This window comes from Thamnophis sirtalis, unplaced genomic scaffold (assembly GCF_051295495.1).
Source record: "Thamnophis sirtalis isolate CommonGarterSnake01/CBP01778 unplaced genomic scaffold, rThaSir2_p1.2 scaffold_1, whole genome shotgun sequence".
Classification (NCBI taxonomy): Eukaryota; Metazoa; Chordata; class Lepidosauria; order Squamata; family Natricidae; genus Thamnophis; species Thamnophis sirtalis.
The window spans coordinates 97,104,476-97,132,235 of record NW_028261381.1 but is presented as its reverse complement, the minus strand read 5'-3'; the positions used below and the strand labels follow the sequence as shown (position 1 = coordinate 97,132,235).

At 40.6% G+C, this 27,760-nt stretch overlaps 1 protein-coding gene across 1 annotated transcript in view; it reads right to left on the bottom strand.

Moving 5' to 3' along the window:
- The window catches only part of NAT10 (N-acetyltransferase 10), a 38,287-nt gene extending 13,657 nt beyond the window's left edge, over positions 1–24,630 (bottom strand). Inside the window, exons 1-16 of the mRNA XM_014075944.2 lie at positions 24,577–24,630; positions 22,711–22,833; positions 19,925–20,016; positions 17,979–18,150; positions 16,827–16,949; positions 15,561–15,622; positions 14,118–14,232; positions 12,737–12,844; positions 12,174–12,307; positions 10,056–10,149; positions 7,368–7,466; positions 6,424–6,560; positions 4,967–5,091; positions 3,959–4,109; positions 3,110–3,206; positions 1,992–2,108 (exon numbers count right to left, since the gene is read on the bottom strand). Coding sequence (XP_013931419.2) covers positions 1,992–2,108; positions 3,110–3,206; positions 3,959–4,109; positions 4,967–5,091; positions 6,424–6,560; positions 7,368–7,466; positions 10,056–10,149; positions 12,174–12,307; positions 12,737–12,844; positions 14,118–14,232; positions 15,561–15,622; positions 16,827–16,949; positions 17,979–18,150; positions 19,925–20,016; positions 22,711–22,818 — 1,734 coding nt within the window. The 5' untranslated portion in view covers positions 22,819–22,833; positions 24,577–24,630. The remainder of the gene's footprint in view (positions 1–1,991; positions 2,109–3,109; positions 3,207–3,958; positions 4,110–4,966; positions 5,092–6,423; positions 6,561–7,367; positions 7,467–10,055; positions 10,150–12,173; positions 12,308–12,736; positions 12,845–14,117; positions 14,233–15,560; positions 15,623–16,826; positions 16,950–17,978; positions 18,151–19,924; positions 20,017–22,710; positions 22,834–24,576) is intronic.
- Positions 24,631–27,760: the final 3,130 nt, after the last annotated feature.

The window sequence follows — 27,760 nt, the reverse complement described above, 5'->3', positions numbered from 1 at the left end:
ACTAGGATGGACGCATGGCCTCCATCTCTGGCTCTCCAGAGATCATCGGTCAATGCGACCAAAGCGGTTTCTGTGCTGTAACCGGGCCTGAAGCCGGACTGGAAGGGGTCAAGATAGCTAGCTTCCTCCAAGGTACGCTGAAGCTGGAAGGCCACCACCTTCTCAACAACCTTCCCAACAAAGGGAAGGTTGGAGACTGGACAATAGTTATTAAGAACGGCTGGATCCAAGGATGGTTTCTTCAGGAGGGGTCTCACCACCGCCGTTTTAAGTGCGGCGGGGAAGTGCCCCTCCCGAAGGGAGGCGGTAACAACCGCCTGGATCCAGCCTCGTGTCACCTCACTGCTGTTGGCAACCAGCCAGGAGGGACACGGGTCCAGTATACAGGTGGAGGCGCTCACAGCTCGCATAGCCTTGTCCAAATCCCCGGAGGCAACATCCTGAAACTCAACCCAGAGATGGTCTGCCAAGTTATTCCCCTGTGTCTCGGCTGGATCTGCGGGGGTGGAGTCCAAGTCCGACCGAAACCGAGCAACTTTGTCCGCCAAGAACTGGACATAATCCTCAGCCTTACCCTGCAAGGGGTCCCCTGCCTCCCTCCTATTTAGGAGGGAGCGGGTTATCCTAAACAGGGCGGCTGGGCGGGACTCAGTGGACGCAACCAAGGTGGCAATGTGTGTTCTTTTAGTTGTCCTTAGTGCCCGGATGTATTCCTTGGTGCATGCTGTCAAAAGTGCTCGGTTCAATTCGGACCTATCGGACCTCCACACGTGCTCTAGGCGTCTCCTCCGGCGCTTCATCTCCCGGAGCTCCTCGGTGAACCAAGGAGGCCTCCGGGATCCGCCGACCCGGAGGGGCCGTAGTGGCGCAATCCGGTCAAGAGACTCCGATGCTGCCGAGTGCCAGGCAGCAACAAGAGTCTCCGCCGAACTGTGGGCGAGAGTATCAGGAATATCCCCAAGCTGCGTCTGGAACCTTAGAGGGTCCATAAGTCGCCTGGGGCGGAACCACCTGGTCGGTTCCTCCTCCCTACGGTGGGGGTTTGGCCTCCGGAAGTCTAGCCTCAGTAGGCAGTGGTCTGACCACGACAGGGGTATGATCTCATTACCCCTCAGACCAAGATCACAAATCCACTGCTCCGAGAGGAATACGAGGTCGAGTGTGTGACCCGCTGAGTGGGTTGGGCCTCGAATTACCTGGGTCAAGCCCATGGCTGTCATGGAGGCCATGAACTCCTGCGCTCCATCAGAGTGTTCACCGAGCGAAGGCAAATTGAAGTCTCCCAGAACCATAAGCCTAGGGAACTCAATTGCTAGCTCGGCTACCGACTTGAGGAGCGAGGGGAGGGCTGCTGCAACACAGTTGGGAGGCAGGTACGTTAGCAGCAGACCCACTTGACCCTTGAGGTCCAGCTTCACCAGTAGGGACTCACACCCGACAAGCTCCGGAGCAGGGATCCTACGAGGTACCAAAGACTCCCGGACAACAATAGCCACACCGCCACCCCTTCCCTGGGCTCTCGGCTGATGAAGCACCTGAAATCCTAGAACTACCAGAAGGTGTAGTTTACTTAAAATAGTACAGAAAGTACTATTATTTTCTAATAGTAACTAGAAAGACTGGGTTAATCCAATCTCCTGATCTATTCTGTTCCCCCAAAACAATAATGTAAATGAGGTAGAAGTTGCTGGTAATAGTTTTGATTCTGACATGTTTTACAATTCAAAAAGTATTAATGAAAGTCTACCTTAATTGAGAAATCAGTAAGAGATATGCTTTGGTTTTAGTAACTCCCAAATACTGTAAATAGACTCCCAATTCTTTGCTCACATGATGGATAACATGACAAATTTCTTCCCCAGAACCAATGAAGAAAAGATACAAATTCCCTAGGGAAAGATGCAGAGTCCTTACTTATTGATTTCTCTAGTTCTGCTTCTTCTTGTCTGATCAAATTCGTTACTTTGGTTACTTGAAAACATCCTTCTTACCTGGACTACAGCAAGGACTTCTGGCAAGGAATTTTGAGTCGGTGGGACTGGTGGCAAAAGGCAAAAGAGATGATGGGCTGGAGCATCCGAAAGCATCTGGAGGTCATTAGGAGAATTCTGGAAGGTTGCAACCATGTTAGAGAATTACATCTCAGTCATTCAAGCATGCTTTGTTAATTCAGGCTAGCAGTTATTTCTAGAACTGATACTTTCTTTATACTTTAAAAGCCCCATGACTTTGAAACTCTCTTATTATTCCCAATACATTCCCATATGCCAAAAGCTGACAAAAAGTATCCTGGATCAGAATGCTGTTTCTGTATGACTCAATGTGGCCTCCAGATTTAACATTATCTTTATTACGCATCCCTTTTTAAAATTTTTAGCAAACTTTATTTCCTAGAATCATATACAGGTTGTCCTTAATGTATGACCAAAATTGGGATTGGAACCTCCGTTGCTAAATGAAGCAACCACTTGTTAAACAAATCTAGCTTCTCCCATTTACTCTGCTTCTCAGAAGCTCCCTGGGAAGGTTGCAAATGGCAATCACGTGACGACAGCATGCTGCAGCCATCATAAATAAATGTTGGTTGCCAAACGCTCAAATTCTGATCATTTGACTCTTGGGACACTGTGATGGTTATAAGTGCAAGGACTGGCTAAGGCAGTGATGGCTAACCGTTTAGGTTGCCGCGTGCCGAAATGTAATGCACGCATGACACACATACATCACACCCGCTCCACTACGCATGCGCATGTAACTCCCTGGTGCCCCTTCACCCCCGCACATGCACCTGTGATCCCTGCACATGCGTGCATGAATCCCCCCCACCCCATGCAGTGCATGCGCCCTACTCCCGGCAAATGTGTGGCAGAGACCAGAAAAACATCTGACTGGCGGGAGGTACGTGTGCGCATGTGCTATGGAACTGAGCTGGGGCAACGGCTTGTGTGCCCACAGAGAGGACTCTGCGTGCCACCGGTGGCATGCGTGCCACAGGTTCACCATCCCAGGGCTAAGTGATTTCAGTCCAATCTTAGGCAGGAGCAGAGAACAGAGTGACCCCACCATTTTTCTGCTAAGTCCAAGCTGAAAATAACACATGATCACCAACCTTGTAGTGAGAAGCCACATACAGGGCCATTAATCTCTGAAGAAAAGTTTCTGACGCTCTGTGATAACAGAACAGAGTGTCTCTGTTCACATAATATCTGAGTGTCATCCATGAGTTAAGGGACAAATTCATGATTTGTGTTTGAAAGCTAGAAGGAAGCCAACATTTTCTTCAATGCTGACAGACTGCCATTGTCCAAATACATTTACTAATGTCCAACACACTTCATAGGCAGTGAAAAGCAGAGGAAGTAAATAGCTATAGTTATCAATTCTATTTCTAAGTCTGTGTAAATTTTTAAGATCTGCAAATGTTGGTAGAAAGGTAGGAGGTACTAAGAGGTTTGTTACCAAAAAATAAATGAGATAAGAATTCATTTACTTTGTTGCATGGAAATGAGGGTTGAGTATCTCTGGAGAAACCTGAGTGTTGAATGCAATGGCAATGGGACATCTCAATAGTTTATGTGATAAAACAAAAGGCAGAGTCAAGAATGAATAAATGTTGAACAAATATGAGCTGAATAGAAACCTGAGGGATCAGCACAAAAAAAACCCACATTTTTAAAAAGTAGTGAGAAATTTAAACAACAAAAGGTAACTAATGAATTGACATATGTGGAACCAAGAACAAAAAAAGTAGGGTTACAGTGGATGGTATTGGCCTAAATTAGTTATAGCTACTGTTTCTTTCCTTTTTCTTACTTCATGTTATTCATTTCTGTTGTTTACTACTTCTTGCTCCTTTTCTATGCTTCACAGAATGTTTTCCCTAAAATAGAACAATGTGATGGGAATATAGATATGACTACAATAGCTGCACTTAATCTGAAAATTAGCACAAGGATACAAATCACAGGTTTCAGGCAATGGACAACCAGATATAATTCTCGTGATGTTGAGACAATCCAAGCATAGCAAATCATTCAACCACTTTTCAACTGGATCTCCTGGAGCATATCTAATGGATTCCTGAAGCGAAACTTCATGCAGTGTACGGGCTGGGGAGAGATGATATACAAAAAGCCACATACAAAAGGATCTAAAAATCTCTTTTGTCAAGGTGGTCAAAAAACAAGAGCTGTAACTGGTGCAGGTAATTCTCGACTTACAATAGTTCATTTAGTTGACCGTTCAAAGTTACAATGTCACTGAAAAAAGTGACCTATGAACCTTTTTCATTCTTACGACAGTTACAATATCCCCATGGTCATGTGAATGAAATTTGGATGCTTGACAACTGACTCATATGTATGATGTCCCAGGTGTCATATCATCGCCTTTTGCGTCCAATTCAATGGGAAAGTCAGATTTCATTTAACAATCATGTTACTAGCTTAACATCTGCAGTGAATCACTTAACAAGTGGGCACGTATTTTGAGTTAAGTCACTGTTTTTAAAGAGATAATTTAACTAATTCCTGGACATGCACAATCTGACAAGCCAAATGTCTAACTCATCTACATTACATTAGTAATGTGTGGAACCCAAACCTCAATATCTGATGGATTTGAAGAAACAAGAGACCTATCATCTAACAAGAGAACAAACAAACCTATCAAAGAAAGAAGACCCATCACTCAGGATCTGTCAATCGCCTTGAAGGTTATCTAAGATAGCAGTTAGATTTATATACCGCTTCATAGGGCTTTCAGCCCTCTCTAAGCGGTTTACAGAGTCAGCATATTGCCCCCAACAACAATCCGGGTCCTCAAAGACAGCTCATGGAAAAGTGAGTTTTCTGTGATTCTCCCCAATTACTTTATCCTCTATATTCTTTTTCAAAAAAATATACAGCTCAGTTAAGCAACCAGCCATGACCTTATGTACTGCAGGTTTCCAGTTTCAGAGAAATACCTGAGGACAGTTTAGCTGTAGTGGTTATTTTGTTCTCTGCAGTTACGCTGGCTTGGGCCTGTGCACTCTCCTGTCGTAACTGCTGGATCAGTTTCAAAGACAAGGAACGGCCGGTGCCCTCATATCTATTCAAAACAAGAGACAGAACAGTCAGATGGGAACAGACAAAAGAACAAGAACAGCAGCTGTTTAACTTACGATATAAGCAGATTAATCCAAATTCTGTCCTAAAGATGTAATATCTCTAGAAATGTTGAAGTCATAGGCACAAAATGCCAGATTTGTTATTTTTCTGTTTTTAAGACTGAGAAAGGACAGAAATTATTTAAAAACATTGGAATGCATGCAACCTTTCAGTCAAATGCCAGTTTATCTTACAACATAGTAAAAAATAAAATGTATCGTTCATAACTTAAATACAATAATAAATTAAATCAATTAAAAAACTCTAAAAAGTTCCTTGGCTACAATGCCAACTGGTCAATTTTTTGTTTTTGTTTTTTTTTCTCTTCTACTCCTGTCAAACATCTAATAACATTTCACTCCTGTTTTAACATTACCAATTCTGAAATAAATCAGTGTGTTGAAATAGCACTTCAAAGCCTTTCTTTTAACTCAAACATTTAGTAATTTTTTTCTTAAGACTAAAATAAGTTACTTGCATAAGTGGTGTGTGTGTGTGTGTGTGTGTGTGTGTGTTGTTTGAACAATAGTAAGGAATAATGTGAAAATAACCCCGCCAAATAGATAAAACAAGTCCTTATTACTAATGGGACAGGCATTCATGAATGCTTATTATTTGTTGATTCTATTATCCAATGGCAACTGCATGTGTGTGACTCAGCCACAACTGACTGCCATCAGAGACAGGTGTTTTATATCACTGGATATTAATTCCAGTACAAAATATTTAAAGGAAGGAGCTCACTAACAGATGAAGCAGAGTATTCCTCCCTGCGTCCCATCAGATCGCACAGGGTAGGCCTCCTCCGAATTCCATCCGCCAGTCAGTGCCGACTGGCGACTACGCGGAGGAGAGCCTTCTCAGTTGCAGCTCCGACGCTATGGAACAATCTCCCCGTGGAGATCCGCACCCTCACCACCGCCCAGGCCTTCCGCACGGCCCTTAAGATCTGGCTATCCCATCAGGCCTGGGGATAAAAAATGTTAGTTCGTCCCCTCCCGAATGATGAATGAATGTTGTGCTCTATTTTTAATATTATGTATTGTCTTATGTTTTTTGTCTTTTTACCCCCTTCCCCGTGTTTTGTAAGCCGCCCTGAGTCCCCTCAGGGAAAAGGGCGGCCTATAAATTATAATAAACATTCTAAACATTCTAAACATATTTTTATCTGAGATTCAAAAAAAAAAAGCAACCACAAAAAGTATATTCTTCATAATTTTCAGAAACAGTGGATCAATAGCCTTTGGACATCACTTTAGCCAGTAAAGCTTACCCATTGATTGTAGAGGCCATGAAGACCAGATAAGGGCCCAACAGGTTCTTCACCAAAGGAAGGGGAATGGCAGCAGCTTCATCGATTACCACAAGTTCCGCCTGCCCCAGTTTCACAGCATCAGCAGGATGGATATACTGGGGGGAAAGGGAAAGGGTAGAAATCCTAACTGCCTTTCTGAGGGGGTGTCAGCAACAAAAATAAAATAAGCTCTTTTAGAGCCCTTTAAATTTCTCATTTTGCTTAGTTCCCTTTATCTAAAGCAGGGGTGTCAAACTCGTGTTGTTATGGCCACGTCACGTGACATATCGGAACTCCCCCCCCCTTGCTAACCAGCCATGGCCAGCGCTTGATACATCCGTCCTGCAGGCCACGAGTTTGACAGCACTGATCTAAAGTAATAAATGAGCTATACCTGCAAATCACACGGAATAGCTAACAACACTATGCAGCCAAAGGTGGTATTCAGCCAGTTCTGATAGGTTCTGGAGAACCGGTAGCAGAAATTTTGAGTAGTTTGGAGAACTGGCAAATAGGCTGGCCCCAGCCCCGCTGCCTCACAACTGATCTTCTTTTGTTGCCCTGAACAGAACAGAGCTGGAAAGCAGGTTAGTGGAGCAGGGAGGGAATGGGGATTTTGCAGTATCCTTCCCTTGCCACATCCACAAAGCCACACCCACAAAGTCACGTCCATAGAACTGGTAGTAAAAAAAATTGAATCCCACCATTGTATGCAGCCCATGTTCACATGTAGTAGAAAACCAAATTTAAAACAAATTAATAGAAGCATTTTCATTCATAAAGTAGTTTCCAATCCTGACCTGTTCAGAAGCCCTTCATGCATTATTAGAAACTGCTTAAGTGCTGAATTCTGGCTTCTACCAAAGTAGAACAGCAACATTAAAGAAAACACCCAAATGCCCAATTCTCCATTGGTAAAATACCTGTATTGTCTGTCTATGTTCTCGAAACACATTGACTCTCACAACCGCTTTGCTGAATTCAGGATTGAGAGACTGAATGATCTCATAATCCAAATGCTCCTGAAAACAGACATAATGGGGCAATGTGAAAAATGAATTAAATATTGTCCTTCCTAATAATTGACATAGCTTATTATTATAGTTGGTCGCACAGCCAGCCAGATGTTTAGACTGGATTTGGCATTTTTATCTACCTACTAGCTAATAACCCGGCATTGCCTTGGTATTTATTCATAGGGAAAAAATGTCTGGACCAAACACAATCTCTAATGTTGGATTTTCCCCCTTACCAGAGGGAGCCCCCCTGTGGAGTACTGTGAAGCCATTACCATGGCAACTCCACTGTGCTGTACAGTAGAAGCCATTTTGCAACAGTACAGTAGAAATCATTTTAAGGCACAACAGGCTATATCTTAACAGAACACACACACCCTCAGGGGTGTTAGGGGTGTCTTAGTCCTACAGTATTTTTTCCCAGAAAGTAAGTCATCTGTAGGATGTAAGCTGTTTGGAGTAAAGAGCGAAGTGCTGTGGCTCAGAACTTCACATCTTGGGAAATTTACAAATCTCAAGCAGCCTATTCATGATGATTGAGTTGAGGGTCTGCAACCTAGCACATCTGGAGGCTGCTAGGCTTAAGAAGATCAGAAGATCCATGACATATGCATGCCAAGATAGGGAGAACAGGCCAGTTGGTATAGTGGTTTACAGGCACTGGGTGACTGTAAACTCTTGTCCCACCTTATGCACAAAGCAATCGGGGTGTCTGAGTCTCAGAGCCAGGACCTAAGAGCCAGGCAGATCAGATCCACTGAATGCTGCACCTACTGATTCAACATTCAACTGAATTCAATACGAATACCCACTCAGGTCCCTCCTCAACTAACACTAATCCTTCTTTTGCTAATATAGGAGCCAAGAAGATGGGCAAACTTTGCTAGCCTTGGAATCCTACAAAGCAAGTGCCTTGTGAGAAAGTGGAAAGACTGCTTGTTATAATGCTCCAAAGGTGCTTTTTCAAGAGGCAATTGGACTTTCTGTTTTTTTTTCTTTCAAGATGTTCCGCTTCTCATCCAAGAAGCTTCTTCAGCTCATTATGCCTTATCATTGCAACTGCTGAGCAGGGAAAGCGTCAGCTGTGCACGTTCAGTGGGGAGAATATTACATCTGTGTAGGGATTGGCTTCCATTGCTAGAAGCAAATGTGGCATCTGGCTTTGTGATTAGCAAATTCTTCTTGACTTCTCCTTCATTTTAAGCTCTGCGTGTTCCTGACCAAGTTTTCTGAGCCATCCCTTGGTATGTTTCAAGCTGTTGGGTGGTATTGGATTACTGACTGTCTACTCAAATTACACTTTCTCCCCAGCCTCTAGTAAACTGCCTGTGCACAAATACGCTAATTCTCTTGCTTCGCCAACTCCTCCTCTCTTGCTTCCCTCTGCTTATCTGCTCCCATCTCTCCAAACAAGTCTTCCTGACATATTCACCAGTCAAGTTTTATTTCTTCCTACAAGTTTTTTTTTAAAAAAATATGCTACTCGTAAATGCAGTCTTTGTATTCTCACCCAGAAACTTGACAAGCCTCCCACCCAGCTCCCACAACCCGCCCAAATTTTGCTTGCCTACTGCATGGACATTTTCTCCTTTTGCTCAAATCAGGATGTGAAACTGGATGATTGACCTTGGGCTAGTCATTCTCTCTCAACCCTCGGAAGAATGAGGTAATGGGCAAGCCAATTCTGACAAAACCTACGAAGAAAACTGCAGGGACTACAGTCCAGGCAGTTACCAAAAATCAAAAACTGATTTGAAGGCACACTCACACACACACAAAAAAAACCACAAAGCAAAACAAAGACAGGGTAAGAGAAAACCTGGCAGAAACGTTTGGCAGGGAAATCTTTTGGCAAACTGAGATACTCTAATGCAGTGACGGCTAACCTTTTTCCCCATCAAGTGCCAAAAGCAGGGGAAGCGCAGAGGAGTTGTGTGCAGGCGTGCCCATACCCATAATTCTATGCGCACGACTCCCCCGCATGCATGCGCAGGTGACCCCCGCCCTTCCCCCGCTTTTGGTCCACAATGGACCCATTTTTCGCCCTCCCCAGTGGCTTTCTAGGAGCCTGGGGAGGGTGAAAATGGCCTCCCCTCTCCCCGGAGGCCCTCCAAAGGCTTCAGAAGGCTTCCCCGTAGCTTCCAGAGGAAGAAAAACAGCTCAACATGCAAACCGTAAGTCTGTTCCCAAACCTCCGGTTTGCACATTGGGTTGTTTTTCGCCTTCAAGAAAACCTCTGGAGAGCAAAAAACAGCCGAAAATAAAGGCTGAAGTCAGCTGGCCAGTGCACACCTGCACACTGGAGCTGACAGGGCAACACGTCACATGCCCTAACAAATGGCTCCATGTGCCACCTGTGACATGTGTGCCATAGATTCTCCATCACGGCTCTAATGAAAAACTCCATCCCTTTTATTATCACCACGAAAGAAGAGAATATCTGTAGCTCACGGTTGAACTGTGGCTGTGAACTTGGCTCTCCCTGAACTTGGTTGTTTTGTTTGCAGACATCTTGTTACTGTGTAAAGACACATATGGAAGCCAACAACCAAGCTCAGAGAGCACCAAGGAGGCCACAATATTGCTTCATCTTACCTGGTATTGTAGGGCATCAAAGCCTTTAAATACAAATTCAAACAGGGTGTGAAGATTATCTGGACTTGGAGATGTGACGAAAATGTTGGAATAGCTGTAAAGAATCAAAAGATAACAGATGCTACAACTTTTTTCCCTCTATTAAATGTCAGAAGCTATTTTTAGCGCATCACCTTTGAAACACCAAATCAATTAAAATATGACTTATGATTCAATGCCCCAATTGTTAAGAGACAATAGAATAGTGATGATGAACCTTTTTGGCACCGAGCATGTGCTTTGTGCATGCGTGCTCATCAGCCACGCTACCCAGACGATGAGCTGCAAAGGGTACATGCGCGCACATGTGCGCCCCAGGAAATGAACTTCCGTTTTCCGGTGTGTGCATGTGTACCAGCCCCCTAGTCTTCTGCTTACTGGTGTGCATGTGCATGCGATGATCAGCTGGTCGGCGCATGCCCATGCTGGAAAACATTCTGGTTTCCAGCACTGCCACACGCACGAAGGCCAGGTGATCGTCACGCACCTATGCACGCCAAGAACTCGGAAGAGGAACAGCGCCACCTTGCATGTCAGGTGAAATGGCTCCACGTGCCACTTTGGGCAGACGTGCCATAGGTTCGCCATCACAGCAATAGAACAATGCTTCAAGTTTTAAAAAGGACATATAGTTGGTCTCTTAAAGAAAGTCAGCCCTGACTTTTCTTTGGAAGGACAGATACTGAAGCTGAAGCTCAAATACTTTGGACACGAAATGAGAAAAGAGGACTCATATGAATCCTCTTTCCTCCTTCCCCCTGGTGGCCAGGAAAGATAGAAGGCAAAAGGAGAGAAGGGGAGAGGATGAGATGGTTATACAGTGGGCATGAGTTTGATCAGACTCAGGGAGACAGTGAAGGACTGGGTCGAGGGGCTGGCATGCTATGGTCCATGGGATCATGAATAGTCATACACAACTTAGTGACTGAATAACATTACAGTCTGTCAATTATTGTAACAATAATTCTCCTATAGTATATTTATGGCTATTGCTTTTCACGTTTTGGAAGGGTGTTAGCTTGTGCAGGTTGGAGGCTGGATTTCATCGAGGGGAAAAAATAACATTTTTAACATTGTTAACATTGTAAACTGACCAGAATTTTTGGAGTGGTATTTGGATGAACAAATGACTGAGTGAATGAAAATATAAATGGTGCAGAAGCAAATCTAGACTTTGGCAAACCTTCAATGACACAGTAAATCTGTCTAATAACATGATTTAATATTGTATATGTGATGGACCACTTTGCCAAAAAATGATAAGGTACACAATGTAAGCTACTATTTGCAGTAAAATAGTCCATAGATTACATCCTCCATCTCAGTGAAAACTAGTTTATAATATTAAAATGCACTAGTATTCCAGGCTGACAGGAACAAAATAAAATAAAAAATCCTCACTATACCAATTTGCTGAATGGAAGAACTGTCCAATAAAAATTCTGATTCAGATACCAAAAAGAAGCAAACAGACACCATTAAAGGAAAAGTTTGAATTAAATTACAACCCTACAGGTACCGCCATGTTGTTTTCTTGACGCAAAAACTGAAGAGTTTGCTAGTGCCTCCTTGTGAGATGTTATGCTAGCTTCCCGTCTCCCTGGAATTTCCTGGGGGAAGGGTTCCACTAAATATTAACTAGGTCTGATAATACTTAACTATGCCAAGATCAGTCAAGGTTGGTTAGATGCTGCTACCTGCTGGAGACCGGAGGAACAGTATCACTGACATGCATTATTGGGGTATATTATCTTTTTGCACTTGGCCAAAGGAAATGATATACAGCAGGGGTCTCCAACCTTGGCAACTTTAAGCCTGGCGGACTTCAACTCCCTGAGTTCTGAGAGTTGAAGTCCGCCAGGCTTAAAGTTGCTAAGGTTGGAGACCTCTGATATACAGCATATCTAAAATAATTTCTGCTTTGAACTTTATAACTATATATCATGAATAGGAAAGTCCCCCTCTCAGCAGTTACTCTGTGACCATACCACATGCTTTTAATTTTCCAAACGTACTCACCAGCTCAAAAAAGTTTCCCTACACACAAAATCCCTCTTGGAATATCTAGGAAAAACTTACCCAAAAGCCACCGCTCCCGCTATTGCCAATCCCAAAGCAGCTGATTTCCCACGCCCTCTAGCAGCTGTTAAAGCCACAGTGCTTCTCAGGGTCTTCTCAGAAATGGCTTCGATGAATTTAAGGACTCCTTTGGCCTGTCAGGGAGGAAAGAAGCCATCAAGACAGGAGATATGGATGGAGAACGACATCAACGAGAACAGACATAAAGCAGGAAAAGAGAAACTATTACGGTAATAGGAATTATACAACAATAATTTAATCCCAACTTATTTTGGCTTTTCTCAACAGTCTGGGTTTTGCAAAACTAAAGGGGACATTATCATATCTGCATTATATCATGTATTTTATAATACAGATAAGAAGAGATGGTTTGGTATAGTAGTTGAGGGGCTGGCCAGGAGATTGTGAATTTGGGCCTTCCTTAGTCATCAAAACTGGATAGATGACCAATCCACCTCACAAACATATTCAGAATATTCGCTGCTTTGAATTGACCAAAATGTATTTTAAAGGTGGGATAAAAATCTAATAGCAATAAAATATTAATCTGAATGTAAGTTTACCTGATCCAGCGTTTTACAAACATCAACCAATGTGCCAACCGGTTGTGTGTCCTGTAAGCTCTCCTTTAGTTCCTTCAGTTCCACCTCACAAGGACTTTGGCTCTCTTCCTAAAAGAGGAAAACAGCTGTGTGAATCCAAATGAGCTATCTTTCAGGGAAAAATGAGAATAATATATGGAAATCCCAGTTAAATTAAACATGAGCTAAAAGGGAAAAGTAGCCTTATTGCAAATCCTTCCAAGAATTTTCAATTTTGGGATGTTATTTCAAAAGAGGATGACAACTTTCATCAAACTATACTGTGACCATGGTTTCTTGATGGTGGGTTTGTTTGCCAACCTGCAGAGCAGGATGGAGCAATAGCAATGTCACTTAGACTTGTGTCATATTTCATCTGAGAGCACTTCCCAGCGTTTTACAGCCCTCTCTAAGCGGTTTACAGAATAAGCCTATCTGACCCCAACAATCTGGGTCTTCATTATACAGACCTCAGAAAAATGGAAGACTGAGTCAACCTTGAGCCGGTGAGCACCGAACTGCCAAACTGCTGGCACTGGTGATCAGCAAAAGTAACCTGCAGTACTAACCACTGCACCACCACAGCTCTTTGTAAGGCTGATTAGATGCTAACCAAATGGTTGTAATGCTCACAAAACTATTCCCAAAAAGAGAACAGTTCTATAGGAACTACAGGGATAAAAATCTGTGAAGATTCCCAATCATCCAGGTGCTGGTTCTCCCTAAAATACTTTTCAAAAGGCAACTGGACTTTCGGGGGGAGTTCCCTTGAAAATGTTTCTCTTCTCATCCAAGAAGCTTCTTCTCTTCTGAAGAAGCTTCTTGGATGCGAAATGAAACATTTTCAAAGAAAGAAGTGAAGAAAATCCAGTTGCCTTTTGAAAAGCATTTTTGGTACAGGAAAAAATGATAAGGTGACAGAGAGTTAAAAGCACTAACAAAGGAGGCTGAAAAACAGGAATACTTTTACAAAAAGACAAGAAATACATCAGTTTCCACAAAAAATTGAAAAGCAGTTCTAGAGTTAAATCGAATGTTTAATCAGATTTTTAGAATGAGTTATCTTTGTCGTCACAAAATAGTAATAGTTTTCTTCCAAATTAAGTCATGGTGGGGATACTCGTATGCATTTTAAATTTTATTTGCTATACTTTTTCTTACATTTTTTTCCAGATACCTCTTGGAATTCACAGTCTAAGCCCTGTATTTGGAACAAGGAACAGCAGAAAAGGCTAACAGGGAAATCTCTATTCCTTTTAACATCTATTTCTACCGCATATTAAATATCCCAATGAAATATAAATAATTACATATTTCATATGAGAGCCTGAAGCACTGGTCATTATCAGGTAAATAAATGTACCTGTGACCGAGGTGGCAGAGCTGAAATGTTTGCAGCATGACTAGAGATGGGGAGGATATTCAGCTGATCATCAACAACTACACAGGTTTTACAAGAGGCCAGAGAGAGAATGAATCTGCAGGAGACAAGTAAGAAAATAATATTACAACAGAATCTGGCTTTTCCTCAATGCACAAAACACTTCTCCTCTAGCAGCCCCTCTGAACATCAACCTGAGGGCAAAGCGTCTCAAGAGATACCGTATTTTTTGGAGTATAAGACGCACTGGAGTATAAGACGCACCAAGGTTTTGAAGAGGCAAATTTTTTTTAAAAAGTTTTTGCACTCGGCAAACCTCCCCAAAATGCCCCCCCCTTTTTTAAAGGGCATGGATAGCCCTTAGGAGGCGTGTAGAGGGAGGGCAAAAACAAGCAAAAAATGCCCACTTTTTTTTGCAAAAATGGGCCCATTTTTTGTCAAAAAAGGGGCATTGGGAAGCTTATAACATGCTCCTGGGAGCTTGGGGGCGCAAAATTGAGCAAAAAACGAGCTGTTTTTTCCTTATTCCTGCCCTCCCCAGCCCCCAGGAGCTCTCTAAAAGCCTCCTACAAGCTATGCACGGCCATTTTGGTGAAGGGGCAGGGTTTTGGGAGCAAAAAATGCTGTATTCAGTGTATAAAACGCACCCAGATTTTCAGCCCCTTTTTTGAGGGGAAAAGGTGCGTCTTATACTCTGAAAAATACAGTATATGTTTCAATAGAAGACATTTAACTGCCAAGAAAGCCTGTAGAGATAAGGAATTCCTTTCAACATGAACACTTCATTCATGTTCTTTGACACTTGGATGGTGGCAGAGATTGGTTGTAACTTGTAAGACCCCCATATGGATTGGCCCCGGAACACTTACAGAAATGTCTTCTATAAGTGGCCCGTTTTTTTATATTGTGAAAGAAACTGATAATGGATCCCCATTTTCACAAGGCAAAATGACCCAAGACTCACAAGCCTTGTTTTTCCATAAAGCCCTTGTGCTAAGGAATTGCCTCCTACTGGAAAGTCAATTGGCCCTCAGGTTGCCGTCATTCTACTCATGAATTATTTTAGGGAGATTTTGAACGGAGAAATGGTACTGTTTGGGTTTTTGTTCTCCCAATGGATGTGATTATTTATCTTGTGGCTTTTTATTAGCACAATGCTAATTTCATTCTGCGGATGTTTTATTGCAAGGTTCTATTCCGAACACCAAGTCTCTTGACTGCAAGGGAAACCAGCCCAATCAATTGACCAGTTAAATGGAATTTAATACACACGTTCTGAATGTTATCACTAGAGGGCAGTAAACATTTTGAAGTGAAACCACTTCTTGTATGAGAAAAATGTTCAGTTCAAACAACACATAAAACAAGTAGATTAAGTTTCCTAAATTGCCCATTTACTAACTTGTATAAGTGTGCTCAACTTACCTTTCATTAAATCTGCCAATCACATCCTGATGTGCTTCTGTTCTATAGCGGGAATGAACATCCTGGGAAAAGAAGAGAATCCTTATGTGAAACCTGGATAGCCATATACTATCCATCCAATTTGACACACCAGAGTTGACAAATACTGCGTAGCGCCTGGCTGCCTGCACTATCTTACAAGTCCACATCTCTCTAACAACTATATTCCCAACATTTTAAGTTTAGCCCTGTCCAAGACTTTGGGGAAAACAATAAATGAAGTAAAAAATTGATTTATTTAATTTATATGCCATGTTCACAAGAATATGTATGTACTCCATTCTGTCTTTCCCTTGGGGGTGGGGGCAGAAGGAAGAAGCAACCTGGCCTCCCAAATATCCTATGGGAAGGGAAAAGACTCCCTTCAAAGAAGCCTTGCCTTGAAACAGCTCACTTCTCTGAGGGAGAATTGAGCTATTCCTCAAACAGGACTGCCAAAGATTTAGGGAAAGGGCCACCCAAACCTCCTCAGCTGAGACTTGAATTCTGTGGAGGGGAAGAATAAACACCATTAACTGCAACTATCAAGATAATGTCTCTCTTTAGCTGGACATTATAATCCAGTGTTTCTCAACCATGGTAACTTTCTGATGTGTGGATTTTAATTCCCAGAATTCCCCAGCAAGCGAGATGAGCCCCACGGTTCACCATCAACCAACTCTCTATTGGAAAAATTTCCCTCTGCTGTGAAATGTGAACAAGGGCATCAATGCTTATTGTAAAAGGGAAATTCTATAAATAGAATAGAATAGAATTCTTTATTGGCCAAGTGTGATTGGACACACAAGGAATTTGTCTTTGGTGCATATGGTCTCAGTGTACATAAAAACACAAGATGCACTCGTCAGGAATAATAAGGTACAACACTTAATGAAAGTCATAGGGCACAAATAAGCAATCAAATCATACTAGGAAACAATCAATATAAATTGTAAGGATACAAGTAACAAAGTTACAGTCATACAGTCATAAGTTGGAGGAGATGGGTGACAGGAAGGATCAGAAGATTAATAGAAATAGTAATGCAGACTTAGTAAATAGTTTGACACTGTGGAGGGAATTGTTTAGCCAAGTGATGGTGTTTGGGGAAAAAGAACAGAAGTTGGGAAATAAAGCTTTTAATAAAAACAAATTAAGGTCTGGCAGTTCATTTATTTCCCTTCCTGTGCAGCTACATTAATACAGTTTAACAGAACGAGACGCCAGTTTATAAATAAAAAAATGTACCATGGTCATTGTATAAAGTTGCTTCAGGGAATTCATTGTTCTCAGAAGGATTGCGATGATACCTCCCCCTTCCACAGTTTCAATCGTTCGAGCAAGGAGATTTGGAGTCAAGGCTTCAAAGTCCTGAAGAAGAAATTTGGAGGAAATTTACATACTGTTTCCAGGTGTGTTCAGATTCTATCAGCACTGTCTTCACTGCAACCAAGATAAGGCTTTTTTTACCCATCAGTTTTGCAACTAGCAATCTATTCTAGAACAGAATTAAACATAAACTCAAGCCCTTTTGAGTTTATGTGGACTTGAATTTTCCCCCTTCTTGAACAATTCCTGTATAACCAAGCACCATTTTTTGTGTATTTCCTTATTATCTTTACAAACCATATTTTTCTGTCTCTGAAAAATATACAGTTGCTCGTTCACTTTCTTTGCTCTTTCCTTAGCAACATGACTAAATACAATGTAAACACCCCAATGAATTACTGTACTCTATTTTGCCTACCACCTTCACAACATTCTAGGATCTTAGAAACCACTTCAAATTAAGAATGGGCATTGAGCAACTTCCTTACAACCAAGGACCAGGCTCTCTTTAAGTCTGGCCTTCAACTGTTACAGGATGGAACTTGGGATAAACAAGGTTGTTAAATGTAATATACTTATTTCTCTTTCTAAACCAAAACCAGTACCTCCTCAAACTAGGACAAACTGGCATTTTTTTCATAGTTGCGGGTATTTTTTAAAAGAGTGAAGCGGAGATCTCAAGCTTTTAAGAGTTTGCACATCTTAGTCTACTTTATTCACCCCATAACACCTAAATATTATGGCCTCATCATTCAGTGGGTACTTAAGGAGCTAGAAAAAGGATCAGTAGCTGTAGGCAGGATCAGAAGACATGTACTTCCCAAATTCAGACAAATATAACAATGTTTTATCTAGAAAAACTATCCTGTTATCTAAATATCTTACCAAAGCCTCCAATTAATCCATTTATGCTGCGTTTCACAAATATTTCAAATTGCTCTTAATTGAACTTTTTAATATTATTTTTCAAATACTGACACCTGATATTGGATTATATTTTGGCTATTTTGAATAAAGTGATGCAAGAAACAGGTAAGCAGGCCAAATGATTTGTAGCAAGGATCTTCTTACCTGGAGTACACACATGCCAAAAGTATTCCCAAGAATTTTATGTGTCTCATTGTAGTAACAATACCGAATGTTTGTGGCTGCTATGAACAATTCAAAGGGGTCATCTTGCTTTAGATCTAACATTCCAGATTTAATTTTCTTCTGCAACTGTCTCATTCTTTTTTTACGGTGACTGAAAGTGAGAAAAGAATGATTACATTTAAACAAGCATAACCCTATGTATATTTACTTAGGAGTTAGTTCCACTGTGTAAGATAGGGCTTAATTTAATGAACAATGCAGAAAATTGCAGCATTAAGGAGTCTAAAATTATCCCAACTTAGTTTTAATCTCATGATGCATGACAGATGACAATATTACTGTGATTCAGGATAGAGGCAGAATAAACAGGCACTTACAAGAGCATTGTTTAAAAATGAATAAGTGGGTTATGTGTTCTGATTAAGAGTTACAAGCAAAACAAATTCATGTAGGCCATATTATGCAATGTGCACATTAGGTAATTTACTTAGGTTCAATAAAAACTAAACAAGTGAGAAAATTAACATTAAAAATATATGAGAAAAAGCATCTTAAATTAATGCATCCTGTGATGACTTGAAATTGTTTTTAACTGCAAGCTGAGCAATAACACCATCAAATTATGTTTTATGCACATAGTTATTCTCAATAGAAGGAAAAGAAGGCCTGTGACATAGTGGAAGTATTGGGTCACTCATTACATTTGGCAAATGCATCAAGATGGTATATATCAAATTTTGCTATCTGAAAAACACTCAAGATAAATGAATACAGGTAGCCTTCGGCTTAGCAACCATCCGGAGGTTTGGAAGACCTCCCCAAAACTACTGATAAACCAGTTTCAAAGTTCTGATAGTTCCCCCACATCCATGTAGCCACATGACGCATTTTGGGCACTTGGTAACCAACCTACATTTATGACTATCTGCAGTATCCCTCAGTCACACAACCACAATTTGTTTATTTATTAAATTTATATGTCGCTCATCTCTCTATTCAGACCATCCTGATTTACTATTTTGTTTTTAAATAGAAATCACTGTTTACTTCTGGTTTTCAGGAAAAAAAACACCCATTGGGTACAATGGGCTTGCTTAACAGCCGCAGCATTCTTTTAACAATCATAGTATTTGCTTAAGCATTTACTTAATGATCAGTGTTCAATTAATGACCATGAAATTTATTTTATGACCACAGCATTCCCTTAACCACCACTGCAAAAAAGGTTATAAAACTGGGTACAACTCAATGACCAGCACAACTTACAAAGGCAATTTTTAAATTACAGAGGTAAGTCAGGGTCTACCTTTATCAAAATAAATCAATAAACCTGTAAAACTGCATACTGAAAAGGTATATAAGGGCCTTATACAGACCCTGCAGTCAAGGGAAAGATAATTTAAGCAAGCAGTAATGCTAGTATGAAGCAAATTAAGCATGAGAATGTAATACCCTTGATGCAACTGTGAACATGAAGAAACACTGCATCTTTTATACTGATGTGCGCAGAAATGGACAGACTGACTGTAGAGCTCAAAGTACCAATGGTTAGAAATGAAGGGGAAAGGTTGGGACAGGAAAATGCAGACAAGTTCAGAATTGGAAAATATGGTAAGATTGTGTGATAGGTAAAAATCGGATATGTATTTGTATGGTTAGTAATCAGATAAAAGAAGAGATTAATAGATAGGTAATCTGACTGACTACACATACCTATGTAATGGATATAAAATGTAATTTTTTAAAGATCCAAAAACTATATGGAAACGTTTATGCCAGAAATCTTGCACTATGTCCAATGTTTTTAATGTTTATCTAATTAAAAAAAAACCTTTTTTAAAAAAAAAGAAACACTGCATCTTTTCAGAGATGTATAAATTAAAACTATTACCTTAGAAAATGAAAGGAAATATAAACAATTTTACCTGCTAAAGCCTAGCTCTTTCTTGTAACACCACAGAACTGTGGGTCTGGCCTTTACAGCTGCTTTGGACAACATATGATGAAGTATGACCACCTGCCAGGTAACAAAACCAAGAATGATGCTCATTGCTTCTGCAGGAATATATGTACAGCATTTGTGAACTGAATCAGAAAACCCCAAAGATTTGAATTAACTTTTCGTTTGGCAATTAACCTCCATGTGGCAGGCAACAATCTCAGGATAAGGCACATCTGGTTTAAAGAACTGTGGTCGGTTCATGCCTTCATTTATCCTGAAGCACCTTTTTATCTTCTGTACCACCCAATTATTCACAAGCCAGCTTCAATAACAAAACTTTGAGAAAATCAGAGTTCATTTAACCATGAAGCAGCATTGTTGTAGCATAAGTGAAGGCATGCATAGGTATGCTGAAACACGTATACAACAGCAGTAATCATTTACCATAAGGTCAGTAATACAAACTGCTGACTCTGAAGCATTAAGTAGGGCAGATGTCACAACCTGTTAACTCTCAGCACTAAGTAGGGCAGAGGTTACCACCTGCTGACTCTGAAGTATTAAGTAGGGGTCAAAAGTTTGCATGCTAGTAAAAGATTTATTTGCTGACTATGGGCATTCTCTAGGTTCAGAGGTCTACATGGCAGTAAATGAGTTACCATATACCATAGACTTGTGCAACCATGATTGGTCCACATAGACCTTGCAACTCCACCCTTTCTTTGTGTATGCTCAATAAAAGAGTCATCCAGACTATGCTCTGGGTCGTCTCATCCCGAGAAAGACCTGTGTCCGAGTCTTCCTTCATCATTGGCCTCATGGGCGACCCGCGGAGAAATCGCACAGCATGCCATCTCTCAGCCCAAGCTACTCCGTGAGGTGGCTGCTTCAGGATGAGCAGTAAGTTATGCCTGCATATACTGCCTTGAATTCTCAGAGGAAATTCAGGATATACATGTAATTTAAAATAATACAACTCAAAATCATTTCTGCCACTAAAACATTGTCAACAAGTGAATTAGCAGAATGCAGACAGATTTCAATACTCGCAAGGCTTTTAGACATTATATAGATAAACAGAGATGCAACTCACTGCACATATTTCCTCTGCATGAACAAATCCATAAAAAGATGATGTATGGAAAACAGTCCTAGGAAATAATGCCTGCATTTAAATGTAGCCTGGTGACCAGGATTGGAAGGGCAGCTGGCAGGAGGGGAGACTGTCCTTTTACTCAGCCCAGCAATTAAAAAAGGCCACAACAGAAGGCTTTGCACCAAACATACTGCAGAAATGCTGCTATTAGGAGTCAATGTCAAAATGCAGCCTCCCTATCCCTTTTGTGTCAGTTTGCAGAAAAGGTGGTAGGGGAAACAACAACGGCTAGCAATGTTTGCAAGCTTAATTCCACACCTTGTTATATGAAGAAAAGCAAGGACAACTCCATGTGCCATATATGCCCATCAAGTTTCTTACCCTATCCCCATGATGGCGAACCAATTGCATGTGTGCCACAAGTGGCACGTGGAGCCATTTCTTAGGGCACACGAGGCGTTGCCCTGTCAGCTCCAGTGTACATGCACATGCTGGCTGTCAGAAGGCTCCTGAAGGGAGAAAAATGCCTCTACAGGCAACCCGGATGTCCGTTCCCGAACTTCCAGTTTGCACATTGGGTTGTTTTTCGCCCTCCGGAGGTTTCAGAAAAGCCTCCAGAGGACTAAATAAAGCCAAAAATGAAGGCCGAAATCAGCTGGCCAGCACACGCATGCACCCTGGAGCTGACAGGGCAACGCCTCCTGCACCCTAAGAAATGGAAGTTGGAAAATGGGGCATTTCCGGCCTCCAGAGACTCTGGGAGGGGCAGGGGAGGCCATTTTCACCCTCTGCAGGCTCCTAGAAAGTTTCTGGAGCCTGGGGAAGGCAAAAAATGGGTCCACAGTGCCATCATGCACCAAAAGCGGGGGGAGGGTGGGGGTTGTGCGCATGCGCTGGGGAGGGTGCATAGAATTATGGGTGTGGTCACGCACGTGCACTCCTGCTCCCCCTGCTTTTGGCACGCAATGGCAAAAGGTTAGCCATCACTGCCCTATCCTGATAGGAATAAGGATTCCCAGCAACAACTACTGAAAAAAAAAATTACTTATAAATGGGGGAGGGAGTCATTTTACATTCACTGAAAACAGAAGGTGCTACTGAAAACTGGGAAATAGGTGAATAGGAGAAATAGAAAAGACTTTTGCTTGTGAATGCCAACTTTAAAAAAAATATCTAAACAGGTATTAGGTACCATCTTTCTCCTTCACCCCCTTTCCTGCCCTGTCATCTCTTTTTGTCACCTCTTCACACAGCGACTTCTTTTCCTTCCCAGCCATCAGCTACTCTCTTTCTTCCTTCTCTCCATAGAACGAGAGGGAAGTATTTATGGGTTTCTATGTCAAGTGCTTATAGGTGTTGATGAGAATAGATTAATTGCATAAATGGGATAATTGTTTTATTGAGAAATTAGTAATTCATTTCTTTCTTTTACAAATATGCATCCACATGTGCACACATGACCACAAACATATATTAGAGGGATATCCAAAACTGATTTCAGCTGGCAATATGTAGAAGAAAGCAATGAATCTGGTCTTTTTAAAGGATTTATTTTTCTGTGTTCTTACATCATTTTCTGACTTCTTTCTTGCTGGGGGAGGTTAGTCTTTGATTCAGGCTCATCTTCCTTTGATATAAACACAATGTACATCAAGTCTACGGCTATACATCACCTGATCTTTGCCACGGTCCCCTACTATAACAAAGAGGGTCCTCTGTCGCTCAGCCACTCCATTCTCTATTTGGATCCGAATACGATTATCCACTTTCTTGCGCTGCATTTTCAGTGGCAGATCCTGTGAAATTTGTAGAAGTTATAACAAATTAGTCTGCATACTACCTCAGTTGAGAAAATTCTTCTCATTCAAAGGGTTCATTTTTCAATGTTGCTGGGCACATTTCTACTCATCCAAGCAATTCAAAGGCATTCTAGTGGAGCTTCTTTTTGGACTCAAAGGCAAGGATAATGTGCTCCCTATATATATTTCCACCCAAATAAGTCCTTATTTGTAATGGAGTTTTTTCCTAGGAAATGTATTTAGATTCAACATCTTGCTGATGCAATGATCAAGAAAATGTTTGGGAACAAAAAGAGCATGAGGCCCTAGAAACAGGGTTTTAGGGATTTAACAGATAATTTAATAGATTTCAGGGGTTCTGTGAACTTGGATGGTTAAAAAAAATTACGATCTTATTTTACTAATCTTCAATTGAAATGTATGTAGCGTTGAATTCATTCATGAAAGGTGGCAACATAGTAATTATGCCCTCTAGACTCCAAAAATGTTTAACTTCAACAAATATATCTATTGTCTAAAGTATCTTTTTGTCCAAAAGCATATAATTGAAAATAGTCAGCATACTTTGTATTTCAAAAAATTGTTTGTACCTAAATATTCATACATATCATTAATATTTTGACAACTGTATTTGAAGTTAATTTGTTTCCTTTTTAATATTATACAATTATATACTTTATGAATACATTTACTCTGAAAAACGACTAGTTTTTTCACCAAATTCTCAAAGAGGTCCTTGGTACAAAAGTAGCCATGCCCTAGAAATTATAGACATATACCTTTATTATACAGCATTTATAACTAGTCTAATCTAAATTAGACTAGAAATTATAGACATATACCTTTATTACACAGCATTTATAACTAGTCTAATCTAAATTACTCTGGTAGTAATTTAGCAAAAGCAAAATCTGTACAATTAATCCAGAAATAATTATTAAAAATTATAGTGCAGGATACCAGGCTGGTATCCTGAACTGGTATTTTTAAAAGAGCAAGAATCACCTGTATTTATCAAGTTACATGTAAACTAATTTTAGCTGCATTTCCCCTTTTCTCTTATCTAATGTTAATTTGTGTTGCTGATTATTTTTCTACACTTTCGGTTATGTTGCTTATCCCCAAAGGGAATTAAGAATTGATCTACTGATATTATACTGAATTAAACACATTTACTATGTTACATGGTATTTATTTCCAGGTAGGTAAATCCACCCAATTTTAACATGCCAACTTTTGATGCTGTGCCACTGTTGTATCTACAGTATCTTTCCTTAAAACAAAATCCCATTGATTTTAATGGGATATATAACTCAAACTCATGAGATTCAATCATTCATGTCATGACAGAGAAAGCACCTTTAGTAAGCCTAAATGTTTGTATCATAGCACATTAATTCATTTCATTGCGACTCCAATTTTCTGAAATTAAATCAAGATATCTATATGACAGCACTTAGTAATCTGGCTGTAGTAAACCGCAAACATTAAACCTCCAAGTTATATGTCTTAACTGTCATATGTCTATGAGTATTACATATGTTACTACGCAAAGCAACGTAGAAATCGGTCGTAGTGAAAATAATCGAACTTATTTTCGAAGAGATGTTATAACTGCTGGTTTAAGAAGTCAAAATATAGATACCCTGGACACTGAAGTGGGAAAAATACAGTAATCTGTCTCTCAATTTATCTGAATATTCTCAGATCCGCTGCAAATCCAATTCTCTTTTTTCTTACCGTTCCCAATTCTGCCTTTCTCACTCCGGTCTACGCGCGGTTATGGAAACTCTCCGAGCAGCTTCCCACGTGCAAAACCATGTGGGGCTGCGCAACAAGCTGGAAGGATCCTGCAGAATGGCCCGCTCAAGAGAAAAAGCGGGGCTAGCTACGGGCGAATCCGGCAGTGGGAGAGCAGGAGGGCGTCGGAACCAAAGTAAAGCTTGGTCTCCCTTTGGGTCCGGGCTGCAGAAAACAAACGAGGATCTCTCCACGCCTGGGGAAAGCTTTTCCGCCCGGACGCTGCCTTCCGCGATGCTTAGGCGCCGGAAAGGGAGGAGCTTTGCTCAACTGCAGCCTGCTGGGGCGGTGGTAGGTTGGAGTTGTGAAATTATGATGTAGGGAAATCTGAACAGGGCGTAGGTGTGTCTGTAGAGATTCTCAGGCATCCAGGTCAGGGATGTTCCAAAGGTGCCTTTTCAGGAGGCAACTGGACTTTGGGATTTTTTTTTTCTTTTGAAGACGTTTCGCTTTGTTGGATGAGAAGCGAAACGTCTTCAAAAGACAAAAACAAAGTTCAGTTGCCTCCTGAAAAAAGCACCTTTGGGTCAAAGCGCTATTCGTGCTAACGGCAACAAACACTTGCTTTTCTTTGGCAGGTTCTTCGTGGTTGTCTACTAGCGGCTCCGATCTCGCGTCGCTTATTTCAAGATGAATCCCAAGGGCTGGCCCCAAGCTGGACTATTGATTCTAAACGAGGCTTCTTTGCAGAGACACGAGTTTCAGGTTGTGGCGGTCTCTCGTGCACGGATTTCATTTGCATAAAACAGCTTTTTGCTGTACACCGCAGTTCATCTTGCTCTGCACAATATGGTTTGAGGGTGACGATTCCCTCTATATTGTATGCATGTTTCAGCCACTTCCCGTACATGTTATTTTAATTAAGATCTAAGAAGTTGCCACAGAGGGAATCAACCAGTGGCGGATTAAAGCTCACTGGTGCCCTAAACACTGACAAATCTTGGTGCCCCTTTGTACATACTGTACAAATCTTCATTGGTTTTTTTCTTTCTCAACTTTGTGGTGCCAGCTTTGGGCTTGGTGCCCTCAGCACGTGTTTAGTCTGCTTAATACAATCAAATTCCAAAGCACATGAAGGCAAGACAAGAAGCAATGGATGGAAACTAATTGAGAGAAGCAACTAGAGCAAAGGATAAATTTCCTGACAGAACTAATCAGTGGATCAACTTGCCTCCAGAAGTTGTGAATGCCCAAACACTGGAAGTTTTTAAGAGATTGGACAACAATTTGTATGAAATGGTATAGGGCTCCCCCCCTGAGCAGAGCATTGGACTAGAAGACCTCCATGGTCCCTGTTATTTTGCTAAGCTTCTATGCCACTCGAAAATATTTGAGGTTAGTTTGTAAATTACACAAAGCATGTGACTAATTTTTAAGAGAGAAATATGGAGAATGGTTGATTCAGGCTTCAGCAATGGGCTACAGGTAGTAAGATGAGATGTAATAATAGGAGCCCTGGGCAATACTGAAATAGAAATTTATCATAAAGATAATACATTGACACCACTGACATTACAGGAAATCACACTGCAACCTAGGAAACCAAAAAAGGTCCCTGATCCACATGAAATTCTAATTTAATAGTCTTCCAATTGAGATTGGAGTTGAGATTGGATAACAGGATTATTGAACCTATATTGCTGGAGGAATATTGATTTAATATTTCTACATTTCCTTTGTTTATAACTTAGTCATACAAGTGCAGTGAACAGTATAGAAGTTTGATAAACTTAACTACAATATTCACCTGGCAGTATATACAGTAGAAATATGTTAATTTAGCAAGTCAGAATGCTCTAGTCAAGGACCTTCCAAGATACCTGCAATTTAGATACACTTAAGAGATGCAGCACTTGAATGAAAACCATTTTTTAAGGAATTATAAAACAAAATGAAAATTATATACCTGAATTGTGGAATGAAGAACTGGAATATGCAGTTTTGGAGAATCAATGGGTCCAGATGTCAAAAATATGAAATATACTTACTGTTTAAACAAATTAGAAATATTTCATTTTATTTTTTTAAAAAAGGTTAGACATCAAAAAAAATTGTTGTTGTATGAAATAATTTTCATTTTTGGGCAGTCATATCTGGTCTTGTCCACCTTGCTGGGATTCAGTTATTACATAAATCTATATAACTTTGGGAAGAAAAAATACAAGTATCTTAATGCAATATCCAATTGTTTTCCTAAAACATAAAATCTGTCATCTCAGGATATTTTGGCTCTATCAAACCTATAGTATGGCAAAGGTGATGCTATGTAACCTGGGGTGGGGGTGTCAGACTACAACTTTACATATTCTCTTAATTATAAGGGCTAGGTTCAGGATATTTTTGCAGTCTTTTTTCTTCTTAAAATGACATTCTAGATTTAATTATAAGCTTAAACACTAAGTTGTTTTCAATTATATGATATTTTTTTTAGTTTTCTTTTCTGTATAATCATGTCTTTTACTGTTTTTTTATTTAATCTGTTTTTAAAAATTGAGAAATATTACATTTTGCAACTGAAATGAACCAAGGGAAGTCTCAAGAGGATGAGGGGAGGCCTTGTTTAATGCACTACAAGAATTTGAATGTTCTTGTCAGATTAAAACATGAAGCTGCAGTATATGCAGCTGATAAAAGTAAATGCTATTTGCATTAATGGGAGTATTGAATCCATATACAGGAAGAAAATGTTCTATTCTACCTGCCCTGATCAGATCCTATTTGGAATACTGTTCTCAATGTGGACACCAGGTACAAGGATTAAAATTTAGAGCAAGTTCAGAGCATGACTACCAAGATGGAAAGCATGGAAACTAATGGCTAAAATTGATAAAGGTTTAATTTTCAGAACAACGCCCGAGAATAGCAGACTTCAAATATCTGAATTGTCAGAGCAGCTTTCTTCAAAAGTAAAAATAAGATTGTACCCAGAGATTTGAAAGTGTGGCCACCTGCCAGAAAATGCACAAAGGTAAACAGCAGTGATTGTTTCAACCAAGTAGTAGAGAAAGTAACAGGAAAAAACAATGTTTTGTAACGGGCTACGTCTCACATAGTTTTATTACAAAATCTGTTTTAATAATAACTTAATAGCCAATAGTCCTTCGGGTTCTAAGGATATTTAAAT